Source organism: Rana temporaria, chromosome 1 (genome assembly GCF_905171775.1).
Source record: "Rana temporaria chromosome 1, aRanTem1.1, whole genome shotgun sequence".
NCBI lineage: Eukaryota > Metazoa > Chordata > Amphibia > Anura > Ranidae > Rana > Rana temporaria.
This window is the reverse complement of record NC_053489.1, coordinates 59,688,399-59,705,900: the sequence shown is the minus strand read 5'-3', so window position 1 is coordinate 59,705,900 and position 17,502 is coordinate 59,688,399. Positions and strand designations below refer to the sequence as shown.

General features: G+C 42.7%; 1 protein-coding gene across 4 annotated transcripts in view; it reads right to left on the bottom strand.

The window, feature by feature from the left end:
* Positions 1–17,502, bottom strand: part of NIPBL (NIPBL cohesin loading factor) — a 203,689-nt gene that overhangs the window by 80,258 nt on the left and 105,929 nt on the right. For all 4 annotated transcript variants that reach the window (XM_040338471.1, XM_040338459.1, XM_040338449.1 and 1 more), the window contains 6 exons: positions 10,288–10,467; positions 6,708–6,887; positions 5,614–5,685; positions 4,608–4,697; positions 2,164–2,267; positions 1,985–2,071 (listed from right to left, as the gene is read on the bottom strand). In XM_040338471.1, coding sequence (XP_040194405.1) covers positions 1,985–2,071; positions 2,164–2,267; positions 4,608–4,697; positions 5,614–5,685; positions 6,708–6,887; positions 10,288–10,467 — 713 coding nt within the window. The remainder of the gene's footprint in view (positions 1–1,984; positions 2,072–2,163; positions 2,268–4,607; positions 4,698–5,613; positions 5,686–6,707; positions 6,888–10,287; positions 10,468–17,502) is intronic.

Sequence of the window (17,502 nt, the reverse complement as noted above, 5' to 3'; positions counted from 1 at the left end):
TCACCTGCTGTCCTCATCACGGCCACCGTATACAAGATTCACCAAGCATTGCTACCTGGACTTTCTGTATCGTAAGCAGACATTGAGGGCAGTCAGGTCAAGCTGACTTGCCAGCACTGTGTATGTCTATGGACACACACACACACACACTCAACTCAGCATGCACAGGTGTCTCCCTAGCACACAGTAAACTAAGGAGACACCCCTAAAAGGACAGCAGCTTCAGAATGGGGAATTTTAGTAGAGAATTACACAATAATATGTGTGGACTTCCTCTTCTGGACTAAAAAACCCCAGAGGTTTTAGTATTACTTTTCAGAGATGCACCAAAATTTTGGCCACTGAAAACGTTTGCCCAAAAATAGGGTTATCTGCATTTTGCAGATAGAGAAAAAGGTGCCGATCGTGGCACCAAAAACTAACACGAATTTACTGTGCTTATGGTGTGTCTTCATAGGTCATGTGACTTAAAAACCGCATCAAATAGTTAATTCGGATGAATTATTGATGCCATCTTGATGTGTTTTCAATGTATTTCAACGTGAGGGGTGTATTTGATGCAGTTTTTTTAACTGACCAAAAATGCAGAGCCACCAAGGCAGGCGCAAGGGACCAGTGTCAAGACATACATAGAGTTTAAAGGGATGCATTTCTCTTGAGCTTTTCTTGCACTAAAAGGTGCAGATAATGGCCAACAAATTCATATAAATTCTTATTACCGTATTTTTCGGCGAAAAAACACGCACTTTTTTTAAAATCAGGGGACAATCGTGGGTGTGTGTTATACGCTGATCCCCGCTGTTTCTGAGCGCCGCCGACAGACAGACAGAGCCGAGCCGAGCGTAGTGTGTACTCAGCTAGGCTCGGCTCCGCTCGCAGGCACGCCCTGTCTCGCCGAGAGAAGCCGAATATACAGGAAATCCGGCTCTGTATAGCTCAGCTGAGGCGCTAAATTTATAAATACATAATGCTGCAATTTTGGGCAAGGTGCAGATGGACACCTATAAGGCTGCTGATGGATGCTGGACAAGGATGCTGATGGATGCTGGGCAAGACAGCAGATGGACACGGATAAGGCTGCATTGATGGGCATTTAAAATGTACGTTTTTTTTCCTTCAACTTCCTTTCTAAGCTTGGGGTGCGTTATACGCCGGTGTGTGTTATACGCCGATAAATACGGTAATTAAAAAGCTGAATACAATTATATATAAACAAATATGTTTTTTTAAAAACTCATTTTCGGTTTCGGCCAAGTGCGTCCTGAAATTTTGGTTTCTGCACCAATGTTTTTAATTCGGTGCATCTTTAATACTTTTGCTTATAAGCCAATAACTGCTCTAATTACTCAAGAAAAAATATAAGAAGCAACCAATTGTCATTTACCAAATTGTCCCTCAAAAAAACACAATTTTAGATGCCCAAAACTTCAAAAGAAAAGCTGGAATGTGACCATTTGCTATAGCCAACACAAAAATCAGACACACCAAAAATGAGGTCCACAGCTACCCAACTTAAACAATTTAAGAAGAATCTAGCTCCTAACACACATTTTTAACATGAATACACACTGGGGGACATTTACTAAAACTGGTGCACAAAGAATCTTATGTAGCTATGCATAGAAACCAATCAGCTTCTAACCTCAATAAAATCCAGCAGCCGATTGGTTACCATGCACCAGTTTAAATAAATCTCCTCCATTGTGACAATTCTTTAGACTACACCAAAGCATTACTAATTGAGACAAACAGATATGCATATACATACAACATACACTGAAACGCAATGCATGTGCTACTATGTATGCTTGTAGTACTGCTTCACATGCATATACTATCGCAGGAGCAAGTCAAAAGCCTTTTGTGCTACAAGGTTAACATTGTACTCTGAAGACTTTAAGGAGCTTTACTGAGAACTAAACCTTTATTACAGCTGTGTTGGATTCACAGTTCTAATATATAAAATAAAATAAAAAAATCTTACATGGTTTAGCATAGTTGACAGCTTTGAACCATCCTGGATATTCTTCTCAAGAATCCCCAGCAATTTGACCAGTTTTTCAGAAGAGATCTGCCATAATGATAAAGTACCAAAATGTTACAGCATAGAACTTTGGTGGAAAAATTGTAAAGCACACAAGTAACTTGGAGGTTTTATTTGACCTTATTCATGATGCCCATAGCTTTGATTTTAGCAGATTCACTGCCCAGTTCATTAAGCTGATGTTTGCCTAGAAGAAGGTCTGCAGGGAGCTCATCATCATCGCCTGAAATAAGAGGAAATAGAAATGTTACCTGAAATGCACCTTAGATAATGCAGCTCTGATATCAGATCCCAACTAGTAATACTGGCTCCTCAATGGGTTTCCTTCCCACACAGCTCTGCATGTCTCCTCCAATATACACGTTTTATTTAACCGCTTAACCTCCAGAAGATTTAACCCCTTCACGACCATGCCATTTTTTGCGAATATGGCACTTCGTTAGTTTAATTAATTGACAATTGCACGGTCCTGTGACACTGTACACAAATAAAATGTATGTTTTTTCTCCACAAATAGAGCTTTCTTTTGGTGGTATTTGATCACCTGCAATTATTATTATTTGCATTATAAAACAAAAAAAAAATATTTGGAAGACATTTTTTTTTTTCACCTTTCTGCTATAAACCAGATCCAATTTAAAATAAGTGCAGTAAAAAAAAAAAAAAAAAAAACGAATTTCTTCATCAATTTAGGCCAATATGTATTCTACTACATATTTTTGGTAAAAAAAAAAAAAAGCCCAATAAGTGTATACAGATTGGTTTGCAAAAAAGTTATAGCGTCTACAAACAGTGAGATATATATTTATTGAATTTTTGTGATTGTTTTTTTTATATACCGTATTTATCGGCGTATACCGCGCACTATTTTGCCCTGAAAATCAGGGCAAAATCGTGGGTGCGCGATATACACCGATACCCGCTTTCCCGCCACGAGTTTTGAAAACTGCGCCGGCATATACCGAGCGCAGTACACTCGTGAATCTTCGGGCAGTCTCGGCGCCTCTCGCACTGACGTCCTGTACGTACAGGACGTCAGCGCGACAGTTGCCGAGCCTGCCCGAAGATTCACGAGTGTACTGCGCTCGGTATATGCCGGCGCAGTATTCAAAACTCGTGGCGGGAAACGAGCGGGGAGGACGCCGGACCCGCCGAAGCGGACGCCCGACCCGCCGAAGCGGACGCCCGACCCGACGAAGAGGACGCCCGACCCGACGAAGAGGACGCCCGACCCGACGAAGAGGACGCCCGACCCGACGAAGAGGACGCCCGACCCGACGAAGAGGACGCCCGACCCGACGAAGAGGACGCCCGACCCGACGAAGAGGACGCCCGACCCGACGAAGAGGACGCCCGACCCGACGAAGAGGACGCCCGACCCGACGAAGAGGACGCCCGACCCGACGAAGAGGACGCCCGACCCGACGAAGAGGACGCCCGACCCGACGAAGAGGACGCCCGACCCGACGAAGAGGACGCCCGACCCGACGAAGAGGACGCCCGACCCGACGAAGAGGACGCCCGACCCGACGAAGAGGACGCCCGACCCGACGAAGAGGACGCCCGACGAAGAGGACACCCGACGAAGAGGAGACCCGACGAAGAGGACACCCGACGAAGAGGACACCCGACCCGACGAAGAGGACACCCGACCCGACGAAGAGGACACCCGACCCGACGAAGAGGACACCCGACCCGACGAAGAGGACACCCGACCCGACGAAGAGGACACCCGACCCGACGAAGAGGACACCCGACCCGACGAAGAGGACACCCGACCCGACGAAGAGGACACCCGACCCGACGAAGAGGACACCCGACCCGACGAAGAGGACACCCGACCCGCCGAAGACGGACGCCCGAAGCCGCAGACGAACGCCCGAAGACGCAGAGGCCGCCGATGAACGCCGCGCAAGACACCAAAACTGTAAGTACAAAAAAACTAAAAAAAAAAATTTTCCACAGGAATTCGGGCCACTTTGGGGGTGCGCGGTATACGCGGGAGCGCGTTATACCGCGATAAATACGGTACTAGCAATGATGGCGATCAGTGTCTTAATGCACTGTCCCTGTACCGACACTGGCTGGAAAGGGGTCATCAGGGGTAATCGAAGGGTTAACTGGCTAGCCTGTTGTGTACTGTGGCAGTTGCTTTTTCTCAGGAAGGCATTGATCCATTCTCCTGCTTTGCAGGAACACAGGATCAATGCCTTCCCTACTGACAATGGCGATCTGCCTTGTTTACATAGGCAGATAACCGTTCTGGCCCTCTATCTAATAATCGGCGGATACCGGCATACATCGAGTCCGTGGCACCTGCAGATCAGCTCCTGTTGTGTATAGTCACAGTAGGAGTGGGTCACGGCAGCGCGCCCCAAACCCGAAAGTACAGGATCACGTACTAGGTACGTAATCCTGAAAAGCAGAGCCGCCTTATATGCAAGTTATATGGTTCGGCAAGTGGTTAAAAAAAAAAAAAAGTCATGAGAGAGACCAGAAATAATTGCTACAGAAGAGGTAGTAGCATTATAGTAGTTCTGCAATACACCGCTCTAGATCTTACCAAATGTTGTGAAATCCATGTCTTCCAAGTTCTCCAAAATATTTTCTAATGCTGACGAAAATCTCTTGAAGGTTGAGGAATCCATCATTTCTAAAAGATGTCAAGAAAAATAAATAAAATTAAACCGCTTTCAGAAACACTTGTTACCTTGCCATGTTACATCTGCAAATCAGTCTGTTTCTTAAAACGTTCATGCCCCATTACAGAACAGAATCAGAGCTTAGACCCCGAGGCTTGGTTCACACAAGTGCGATGCGGGTAACCCTGCAAATCCAGTGTGGGTTCCTGCATCACACCTGAAACGCCGGCGATTCACACTGCCGTCTGCGAACCACTGCCGGTGTCAATACAAAATTAATGATACCCCCAGATCGGTTTGCAGATCGCAGTGCAAACTGTGAAATGGTGCAGGAATCTGATCGCATGAGTGTGAATACCCACGCAATCAGACTCCAGTGCGGACCAAAAAAAGAGTCCTGCACCATTTTGGTCTGAATGCGATGCAAATTCAGCAATACAATCCGTATTGCTGAATTTGCATCACACAATGAATGTGCAAACCACATGCAATGTCTGACATAGCTATAGTGTGAACAGAGCCTGCAGGGAAACATTTTACACTAGCACAGCACTATATTTAAAGACTAGTGGGGATTTACAATACCTGTAAGCTGACCAACTGCACCATCGACACCATCTAGAGAGCATCAGGTCTCCCTGAGCATGTGTGAAATTAGAGGTAACTGCACAATTACTATCAGAAGGTGGTGTTATTTCACGAATACAGCTGCATAATAAAGAATCTATTATCTAAACTTGCAGGACACCCCCAGTTTTCTGGTTATAATTGGTCCATACATATATTTAAATGCATCTCGGAACACTGACTTTCACTAATTTGCAAAAAGCATGAACTGGTTTCAAAGAACAAAGAACCAAAAACTGTATTACACCTTTGAAAAATAAAAATAAAAAAATAGCATGTAAACAAATTCTCCATCCTTACCTTCAGGTGTCAGCTTGGGCTCATAAGCTTTCCTTTTTTTCTGTCGCTCTTTCTTCTTCATTCTCCGAGCCACTAAGAGGAAAATTATATTATTGTTATTATGATGAAACAGATCTGGTCTCACCAGACATTGGATATCTATTTTACTGGTCTAGAGTAAAATTGCAAATACTCTTTGTTCAAATGTAAAGCCAAAACTATTTTTTGTTTTAGAGTAGGGAAAAGTTAAAACCACTGATTTAGCCCCCGTTCACACCATGCACCTTGTCATGCGATTTGACAAGTCGCACCCCATCTCTGGCTATTGAACCGTTTACATCAGTGCGACCCTGACTTGCACTGACTTTGCAGGAACCTTCTCACAATTTTTTGGTGACTTGTATTGGCATCTGTGCATAAAGTCACACAGATGTCGGCAAGGCGCACATGAAATCGCACTGTCTGGCAGCTTTGAAATCGCATTGAAGTCGTGCGAATTCGAAGACACATTTGTTGTGAATCGTGGCTCTTTGCTTGTTGTTTGTGTACTACTGTGGACATTTTTCAATTACTTCCTGACCAATATACACAGTAAGTTATGGTAAGATTTCCCCACTGCAAAATTCCCCCCTACCTTTTTTTTTCTGGGGAGAGTTTTAAAATTTGACATTTTCTTTACTGTTTCAGGGACAATAGTACAAATTGTTTAATTTCCCCAACCGGGAGACAGCAATAAAAAAGTTAGAAGGTCCAACTCACAGAACATTTTCCCTACATACACTTTAACCACTTCCCGCCCGACATATGACATCATCGACTGAGTGGGGATATCTGAATGATGCCTGCAGCTACAGGCATCATTCAGATATTTTCTATTAGATCCGGCGATTCCCTGCACCGTAAAAACAATCATAGTAGTGTCTGTTCAGCCGCTTGATCGTTCTTGCAGTAATTTTCTAGCAAAAAAAAAAAAAGAAGATTTTTACATGTAGGAGCGAAGTGTCAGAATTGGCCTCGGTAGCAAGTTAATGCAATGAATTTATCTCCACAATTGGTTATACAAAAGATAAAAAGGAGTGTGAACAACACACAGAAACAAATGCATGTAATCTTGCCTTCACTTAGACTTGGAGTTGGAGAGTCGTCCATGTCAGAATCTTCTGGACTCCGTTCCCTGTAGCGAGTACTGCGCCTTTCATTACCACCACGCCTATGATCACCAGAACTTCGCCTTTCACGTTCCTCAATTTTCCATTCCGAGTCCGCTTTTCCTTTTTTGTGTCTTTTTTTGGAGGCTGAAACAAATCAAAGTATGAGTGCTTACATGCAGTGGATAGGAAGAAATTGGCTCAATTGACAAAGCCAACACACCAGTATTGGTTGTACCAATACGGACACCGGTACGATACTAAGCATTTGCACGAGTATCGGGACTTGTGCAATTGCTCCGATACCTGAAACTGATACTTTCAGGCTCAGTTCTTTCAGGTGTCAGCGGGACTCCCCCACTGACAGCTGAAATGTAAAAAAAAAAAAAAAGAAGAGCTGGCAATTGTCTGTTAAGGATCGGGGCCGCTGCGTCCTTAACAGATGACTCATTCAGCTGTCAGTAGGGTAGTTGACAGCGGACATGTAAACCAAGTCCTGGCAATTGCAGCTGTCAAAAAAAAAAAAAAAGCACCCCAATGTTTATCAACAACATTGTTCAGCCACTGGAACAGAAAGGTAAAACGAAACAGTATCGTTTTGTATCTGTTTCTTCATCTACAGATCAAAGGGATAAACTTCCATCTGCAGATTCCTGCTCCCCTATGTACCAATATAGCATTAATGTACTTTTGCAAAAACAAAACAGCTTTCCATTAATTCTACACAGACTTAACTCACTCTCTTCATAGCTGTTTAAAAACACTGCTTCATTACTTCTGCCTTACTTCCTGGACAGACTTTCGGTCATGACACAGGAAGGAGTTGACCAGCTAAGGGTAGATGATGCAGGGTGTGTGCCAATGAGATCAGCTGGTCAACTCCTTCCTGTGTCTTGACGTAAAGTCTGTCCAAGAAGTAAGGCAGAAGTAATCGAGCAGTGTGTTTAAACAGCTATGAAGAGAGTGAGGCAAGTCTGTGTAGAATTAATGGAAAGCCGCTTTATTTTTGCAAACTAAGTACGTTAACGCTATATTGGTAAATAGAGGTGCTGGGAATTCGTGTATATAAAAAAAAAAAAAAGAGTGAACAAAGGTGAACTTAACCTTTAAAGCAGCCAGTTAAGGGGGAAAAAAAAATATGTTTTTGTTTTAACCCCTTATTAATTGTAATCAGCATTAATTAACTGCTAATTCTCCTCCATTTTATTATTTTCCTGACCATTTCTTTATAAATAATTAACACTTTTTTGGTTCGTTAACATTTTTTCACCATTTGGATATTTCTTAAAATGTATTTAATTTGTAAATGACTTTTTAATGCTTTGTACCATTGCCAACAGTTGCCGTAGTCATCAGTAATTGGTATCAGTAATTGATATCAGCGAGTACTGGTAAGAAAACAGATATTTCCTGCCCAGTCCAGATAGATTAGAAAATTACAAACACATGACTGAAATGGGGAACCTTATTGCTGCGTTAAGGCAGAACTATCATCACTTTCACAAACTCCCTAGTTAGTTGCGGGATCTTCTCCCTGGGTTCTTCTGGACATGGGTCTTCGGCTATCTTGGCCAGCATGGGATGACGTACATGACATGCATTCATCCAAGCCGAGAATGTACACTGAGCTGGGCTTGCCTTTTCTGCAGTAAAAGGAGTCTCCCGGCTTGCCGTTCTTTTTTTGAATTTTTGTGTTGCTCCAAAACTTTGGGAATTGAACCTACTGCATGATAAATATTTTCTTGGATGGGTGGGTAATAGTTATAACTCTTCCCTGGATTTGAAAGATTTTCACTCAATTTGTCTTGTGCTCTGTCCACATCTAGGTGTCCCAGATCATGGGCGCAATCATCAAGATTCTGCTTGCGATCCCAAATCACGGTAAATCGCAGGGCGCCCTTGCGATCCCTGACACTTCCAATAGCACCCCAATCGTGGCATGATTTTGCGGCGATTGTTGCCCGACGAATCTTGGTAAAATCAAGCAAACAAAATCGTGGTACGCCTGTTGCCCAAAAAAGTTTTTTGTACGACAGGCATATCGTGATTTTACCGCAATTCATCGGGTGACAAACGAGGCAAAATCCCACTACGATCGGGGTGCCATTGGGAGTGATGGGGATTCGTCAGGGCGTTTGTCTCGTGATTTGCAGATTCCGCATGTGATCCGGGACACCTAGATGTGAACGGAGCCTTGATGACGATCACTACAGGAAACGTAAAAATTAGTCACCCAAGAGCAAAAAAACAGACCACAAAATAAACACTGCCAGAAGTTCTTGCCCTTCACCGATTTACTAAAAAGCGTATATTTTTTCATCTCCGTTGGAAACATTTCCCATCACTTCCTGTGAGGATGCGAGAGGAAACCTCAATATTGACACCAAAAATAAAATATCTGATCATCCCTTCCTGACTAGTCAACAGAAAAAGGAGGGACCATTTCTGGTTTGTAAAAGGTATATACCAAAGAGAAATGGCTATGTCCACAAACTAAAAGGATAAATATTTCTGACTACAGGGAAAAAAACGCAGGGTAATGCAGTGTACTAGAACAAATGACGGAAAAGATTTATAAAGAGTATCTAATGGTTCAGGGAAAATAAAATAAAAAATCATGTCAAAGAAAACGTGAACACAAGAAAAGACTTCTCTGTGCTGCCAGCGCTCCAAGTATTTTTGGAGGTGTGAACAGTTTGTTTACAAATAGCACTTTACAACCATTTGTGTTGGGAGGCAAAATGTCAGCTTTATAGATTGACGTGGAAAATCCTCTAAGTTGATCCTATGGCTTGAATATTTTGAGCCAACAACTTAGAACAAGAATGCAGGAAGCAACCTCTGAGTTAAAGGAAAAGTACAGGCAAAGCTTGTTTGGCTGTTCTCCTGTGGATCACAGGAGTGCAGTTCGGTCTGACCCGTTTTCAGCAGACAGCGAGCTGAAGCCTGCCGTCAGCTGACATCACAGAGCCAGACTGGGCTTGGGAAAGATATGGTCGGGATCTGCACCCGGCTCAGGCTCTCAGCGAGCTGCTGCCCCCCTCCACAAGCCCAGCACTCCAGGGAGCGTTGGAGGGACAGAGCAGTCACCAGCTCTCTGCTCAGGGAAGCTCTGAGAACCGAGTGATCGGCGTTGTTTGATCGCTCGGTTCTCAGTCTTAGAGCAGGCAGGGGACCAAAGCTGCCACCACCTAGGCAAGTAAGATTCTAAAAATTATAAAAATATCACACTTCTCTTTTAAAGTTCTTGCCAAGTGAAAGACTCAGAGGTAGGTCCACAGTGATGACTATCATCACTACATGTTTGCTTCTAACATGCACAATAAAGACCTGTTTGTGGCCATTCCTCTTGGATTAGTGGGATTTCAAACTAATGATGCAGTAGCGGGTACCCTGTTTTTAGGTCTAGGAAAGATGCGAGTTTAGACATGTCTAAACATGTGAACGGTTGCTTCATTGACATAAAAAATAAAAAAATATTAACATCCTGCCTTCCATAAGATCCCAATTTTCTTCAGAATCTATTCAAGAGCAGCCAATTACTCACGCTCAAAGTCTTCTTCGCTTTCCTGGTCTTCTGAGCTAATTTCTGCATATTTAGGTTTATCGTTTACAGTGCTGCGTTTGCGTTTGTTCATTTTTACACGTTCACAAAGCGGCATCGATGACTCGATTTCTGCTACCAATTCAGGAGGAAGTTCCTTCAGGACAGACTGATCAATGCCCCCTACAAAATTAAAGAAGAGTCATTACTCAACCACATAATACAAGAAAACTTCTACGATACATAAAACGTTACCTGTGGAAAACCTTTAACTGCGTTAGTGCAACAATAAGAACATTTTTTTTTTTGTAGCGTTTACAAAACCCCAAAACACCCAATTAGCTCTTCACCAAAAATGTAATGTAATTAAAGTATATGTAAACCATCAACTTGAAAAAACAACACATTCCGTTTAAAATAGAAATGAAAGGCAAAACATTTTATACAGAAAAAAAATAAAACACCATAAATACTTTTTGCCCCTTTATTATAAGTGATCATATTATCTCTGTTCTAAGTTGCATAAAGGGTTTGGAGAGATGGGGAGAGAAACAGCAGACCATGGTCTTCCCAGTGAATGGCTGTTCAAGAGGGGAATGTCAGGACTAGTCCGATTATTTGAGAAGAGCATGCCGAGTTCCCTGCACAGCTAAAGAACTGACCGCTGGTGCTTGCATGCCTTGTGTGGTCAGATTTTAAAAAGGAAAACAGAGGGACTGGCAGGAATACCAGGGATTTCACACAAAGGATGCAATATAGATATATATAAAAAAACAGGATACTTTTTCATACAAGTACATGGTACAGCAGGGCACATATCCGGAATACAAAATGATGGGTTTTAATACTCCAATTCTTAGAACACTGAAATATTTGGCTAATCAGTTAGTTTTATCAGCTTGCTTGGGAACATCAAACCAGCATTTTCTCCTGAAATGGCCCTTCTGACCTTTAAGCCGATATATTGCCACAATGTTTTTTATTTTATTTTGGATAGAATATGGAAGGATAAAAGTCATAAAACCTCTGTAAAGTTTTTTTTGGGGCGGGCAGATCGCCCTCAGCATTGGTCCTGGTGACCAATGCACTCAGTACAGAATGTGAACGGAAACTAAAATTTTCTTAGTAGTCACAGAAACAGGTCGCCAGAGTCCACAGCAATTTGTGGCTCCCTGCACAGCCAGCGATTACCTGCGGTGATCACCTCAGGTAATTATATATATTTTTTATCCTAACACCCTAGAGAATAAAATGGCGATCGTTGCAATACTTTCTGTCACGCCGTATTTCCGCAGCGGTCTTACAAGCGCACTTTTTGGGGGGAAAATTATTTTTTTTTTAATTAAAAAATAAAACAGCAAAGTTATCCCCATTTTTTTTAATATTATGAAAGATAATGTTACGCCAAGTAAATTCATACCCAACATGTCACGCTTCAAAATTGCGTTTGAACACAGTTTACATATGCGGGCGCTGCTCACGTATGTGTTCGCTTCTGCACGCAAGCTCGTCGGGACGGGGTGCGTTTTCTGGCTCCTAACTTTTTTAGCTGGCTCCTAGATTCCAAGCAAATTTGTCAACCCTGCATTAAGTGACATGTGCAAATATAGAAAGTGCAGAATACTCTATGTAACCTTAATAAATCTACCATAAATTCATAGGATATTTCCAAAGTGCAGCGTGCTCATAGAATCGCTGATGACGAAACACATAGGAAAGCACTACCGGCGTCATTTCTGGTTCCCGTCTATGGAATGCACAGCATCCTGGACCAATCTTGCTTTACTGGCTCTATATGGTTTTATGCAATGTAAGCGACTACTTGTTTGTTTTAATAAATTTATCGCACAGGGTTACCCAATAAGATCTGCCTCTGTTCATCTACCCTTTTACAAGCGCATTTTGGGTGGGGGCCATGGAAAGAAAGTATCTGCTGATACAGTGAAGAGGCTATCCAGGGCATTCTGCAAAGGCTTGTAGCCCCTGTGGGGGGGGGGGGGGGGGAAAGGTGTCTGCCGTGTGCAGATCTAAAGGTAGAGACACGGATGCACTCGTGTGGATGTTTTAGCACTGGGCACTTCACACCTTCACTAAATATATGTTTTTTTGGGAACATCATATGGATTTACGGTAGAGTTCTACAGTTCGGTCCATACATATATTTGGACAGGGGTACGATTTTAGTTTTATTTTCCCAAAACATATTCAAGCGATAGTTATGCAATGGATACAAACCAGAGGAAGGGTTTAGGAATTACAGCTCTTAAAAGGGGTTGTAAAGGTTTTTTTTTTTTTTTTTTCTTCTAAATAGGTTCCCTTTAAGCTAGTGCATTGTTATATAAATCAATGTTTAAAAAAAAAAAATCAGATTGTTTTTATTTTAAAGCGGAGGTTCACCCAAAAATCCACTTTCTGCCATTAGATCCAGCATACTGCTGACATCTGCAGTATGCGTTTTTTTTTTTTGTACTTATCGTTTATCAGCCGTTGTTACCCGGCTCCGAGCGGGGATTTCTGCGGGGAATAGGCGTTCCTAAGCCAAGCGGATTTGATCGATGGGCTTCTAAAGCACGTCACGCCTTCCGAAAATACCCAAAGTCACACTCGGGTGTTTACGGCGCCTGCCGTGTAGAGCTGACTGCGCAGGCGCCGTAAACACTCGAGTGTCACTTTGAGTATTTTCGGAAATACCCGGAAGGAATCCCCGCTCGGAGCCGGATAACAAAGGCTGATAAAACGATAAGTACAAAAAAAAAACAAAAAACAACAGCATACTGCAGATGTCAGCAGTATACTGGATCTAATGGCAGAAAGTTGATTTTTGGGTGAACCCCCGCTTTACATAGATTTTTTGGATTAACACATTTTAATAAAATGCTTTTGGAGTAAAAAAATCTAGCTAAAGATAGTTTTCCATTTAAGTACATGAATAATTTAGTTTATTCATATGGAGCTTAGTTATGCAGCATGAGGCTGTATATTCTGCAATATTTAAGTTTTTGGTAAACTCATTAAATGAATCCAAGCTCTGCATAGATGCATTCACACAATTTCACAGTAACCACAAGATAAAACAAAGTTCAGGAATATTCCTTAATCCCATTGTTTTGCAAATCTATGTACACCACAAACTGTATGATTGGATCGGTTCCGATATCACCGTTTTACTAACCTGACAGCTTATTATTCGAAATAGGAGACCTTAACCGCTTGCCGACCAGCCGTCGCAGTTTTACGCGCAAAATCACGTAATATTGCGTGATTTTGCATTTCAGCCACTAGGGGCACCCGCGATCGCTCGTTACAGCTCGTTAGAGAGCGAGAACCGGTCCTGTCAGTGGGAGAAATGCCTGATCGTCTGTTCATACAATGCATGAACAGCGATCTGTCATTTCCCCTAGTCAGTCCCACCCCCCCTTCAGTTAGAACAGACCCAGGGAACATAATTAACCCCTTCCTCGTCCCCTAGTGTTAACCCCTTCCCTGCAAGTGACATTTTTACAGTAACCAATGCATTTTTATAGCACGGATCGCTATAAAAATGCCAATGGTCCCAAAAATGTGTCAAAAGTGTCCGCCATAAGGTCGCAATACCGATAAAAATCGCTGATCGCTGCCATTACTAGTAAAAATAAATTAATAAAAATGCCATAAAACGATCCCGCTATAACTTTTGCACAAACCAAACGCTTATTGCGATTTTTTTTTTTTTTTGCGTAAAAATATGTAGAAGAATACGTATCGGCCTAAACTGAGGAAAAAAATCTTTTTATATATATATATATATATATATATATATATATATATATATATATATATATATATATATATATATATATATATATATATATATATATTATTATTTTTTTTTGGGGGGGGGGATATTTATTATAGCCAAAAAAAAAATTTTTTTTTTCAAAATTGTCGCTCTATTTTTGTTTATAGCGCAAAAAATAAAAACCGCAGAGGTGATTGAATACCACCAAAAGAAAGCTCTATTTGTGGGAAATAAAGGACACCAATTTTGTTTGGGAGCCACGTCGCACGACCGCGCAATTGTCAGTTAAAGCAACGCAGTGCCGAATCGCAAAAAGTGGCCCAGTCATTGACCAGCAAAATGGTCTGGGGCTGAAGTGGTAAAAGGGGTTGTAAAGGTAAATGTTTTTTCACCTTAATGCATTCTATGCGCAGGCTTTTCGGTCGTCTTCCTGGCTCATTCATTGGTTGATTGAAAGCAGCACAGCCATTGGCTGGCGCTGTCAATTACACTCAATAACGTGGCGCAGGGTGGGGCCGAGTGATACAGTCGGCGGCTATGGCCGCCGGCTGTATCATGGGAGCACGCCCGCAAGAACTTAACACCATGCGAGCTCGCAAGAAGGTATTGAGTCCTTGAGGGGGGAGCCGAGACAGCCACCGAGGGACCCCAGAAGACCAGGTTCGGGGCCACTCTGTGCAAAACGAGCTACACAGTGGAGGTAAGTATGACATGTTTGTTATTTAAAAAAAAAAATTTTTTTTACTTTGGTGATCCTTTAATTTTATTTGCAAATATTAAAGATTCCAACTACCAGCAAGAATAAGTCCTTACACTTAAAAAGCACCTGTCATTTCGGACCTATCATGGCAGTGACTGTTAGCGGGTATCCACTCACCTGCTGCCACCACGTCCCTCACCTTGTTGTGTCACTGCTGCATCGCCAGCCGTCCCATTAAAGTGAATGTGACCGTCAGTGAGTCAACAGTGGGTCGGAGGAGCCGCCACTGCAGGTCATAAATGACAGTTGCTCTTTAAAATGATTTAAATCAAGCCTTTTTACTAGTGATTTAAAATCAAATCCACCCTGAATAGAACCCTCAGTACTTTCCACAAGACAAGTGTACTTTAACCCCTTCAATACAGGGCTTTTATACCCACCTTAATATCGGGCCTATTCTGGCACTTCTCTCCTACACATACAAATCATCATTCTTATGCTAGACAATTACGCAGAACCCCCAAACATTATATATGTTTTTTAGCAGACACCTTAGGGAATAAAACGGCGGTCATTGCAACGTTTTATCTTGCACGGTATTTGCGCAAAAAAAATTCAAACGCTTTTTGGGGGGGGGGGGGGAATGGTTTCATGAATTAAAAAACAAACAGTAAAGTTAGCCCAATTTTTTTGTAAAATATGAAAGATGTTACGCCGAGTAAATAGATACCCAACATGTCACGCTTTAAAATTTAGCACACTCATGGAATGGCGCCAAACTTCGGTACTTAAAAATCTCCATAGGCGACGCTTTGAAAATTTTACAGGTTACCAGTTTAGATTTACAGAGGAGGTCTAGTGCGAGACTTGTTGCTGGCACTCTAACGCACGCGGCGATACCTTACATATGTGGTTTAAACAGCGTTTACATATGTGGGCGGGACATGAGCGTTCGCTTCTGCGCGCGAGCTACCGGGGACAGGGGCGTTTTAATTTTATTTTTTTTTATTTTTTTTACACTTTAAAAAAAAAAATCACTTTTATTCCCATTACAAGAATGTAAACATCCCTTGTAATAGGAAATGTATGCGACAGGTCCTCTTTATGGAGAGATGCAGGGTCAATAAGTCCCCGCATCTCTCCTCCAGGCTGGAAAGCACGAGATTGTGAAAAAAATTTCACCGATCTCATGCTTACTAGCCGCAATCGCAGCTTTGTTTACTTTCGGGTACCAGGGCGTGACATCATCACATTGCGCCCGGGCCTCCAATGGTCATAGAGATATCTCTATGCTTCCTAGCCTGCGCCGGACGATTCTTTCGCCGGGCTCCCGATGGCACGGGAGAGCCCGGAGAAGCACCGGATGGCGATGGGAGGGGGCGTCCCCTCCCGTCGACTTTTTCCCCCACAATCTGTGTCCTAATACAGAGATTTTGCTTCACTTCCTGTCCCATTGCCAAACTGGAAGAGGAAATCCCTACAAATTAAGGAATTCCTTGGGGACCCCAAGCTCACAAAAACTAGTGTACTCTTTGGAGGATTTCCCCTCTATTACTTTTCTGGGGACAACCCAAAATGTGGTATTTTCTTTTAGTTTCACTTTCATTGCTAATGTTAAACAGGACAAATAGAGGGATACTCTCCATCAGGAACACAGACAGTAGAAAACAATATGAACACAACTTTCTATAAGACTGCCTTTCATTGCATTGCAACTGTACTTGAAAAACATGTCTTAATGTCTGACATTCGATTTCCAAATGCAGGACATTGACTGGGTCCTTTGCTACTATAGCACAAGTTTTCAGTTTACCTAGGTTACAATAGTGATCATGCATGCAGAATTTTATTCCAGTCTGACGCAATTGTAATTTGTTACCGTATTTATCGGCGCATACCGCGCACTTTTTTGCCCTGAAAATCAGGGCAAAATCGTGGGTGCGCGATATACGCCGATACCCGCTTTCCCGCGCGGCGTTTGAATACTGTGCCGGCATATACCGAGCGCAGTACACTCGTGTATAGTCGGGCAGTCTCGGCTCCTCCCGCTCTAACGTCCTGGACGTACAGGACGTGAGCGCGACAGTAGCCGAGCCTGCCCGAGTGTACTGCGCTCGGTATATGTCAGCGCAGTATTCAAACTCGGCGCGGGAAAGCGGGAAACAAGCGAGGACGCTGCAGAAGGACGCCGGACCCGACGAAGAGGACACCCGAAGCCGCAGACTGACGCCGGACCCGATGAGGCCGCCGATGGACGCCGCGCAAGACACCAAAACTAAGTACAAAATCCTTTTTTCCACAGGAATTTCTGGCCAACTTTAGGGGTGCGCGCTATACCCCAATAAATACGGTACTTGAATGACCATCTTAAAGGAAACGTGTACCAAAACATATGGAGGCTGCCATAGACAGAATGGGATTATATAGAGGCATGGCCAGGTAAAAAGGAGAAAGCTCCCAGAAGGAAATTTACCAAAAAAAAATCAAATGCATGAGCCATGTTTTTATAGGATTAACGAAAAAATAAATATTTACTTATCACTTTAAGTCACCCCCAACACATTTTATGTAGGCGAAGTGTTGGCCAAGTTGTTCAAAAGCACATCCAGATATCAGGATACCTTGGCAAATATAGCCTAAAAATAAACTTAAAATAACAAGCCTAAAGCCATCTCAACCATTTTATTCCCCATCATTTGTTTACTAGAGTCTCTACGGAGGTGGCAGACGGCCCAAAGTC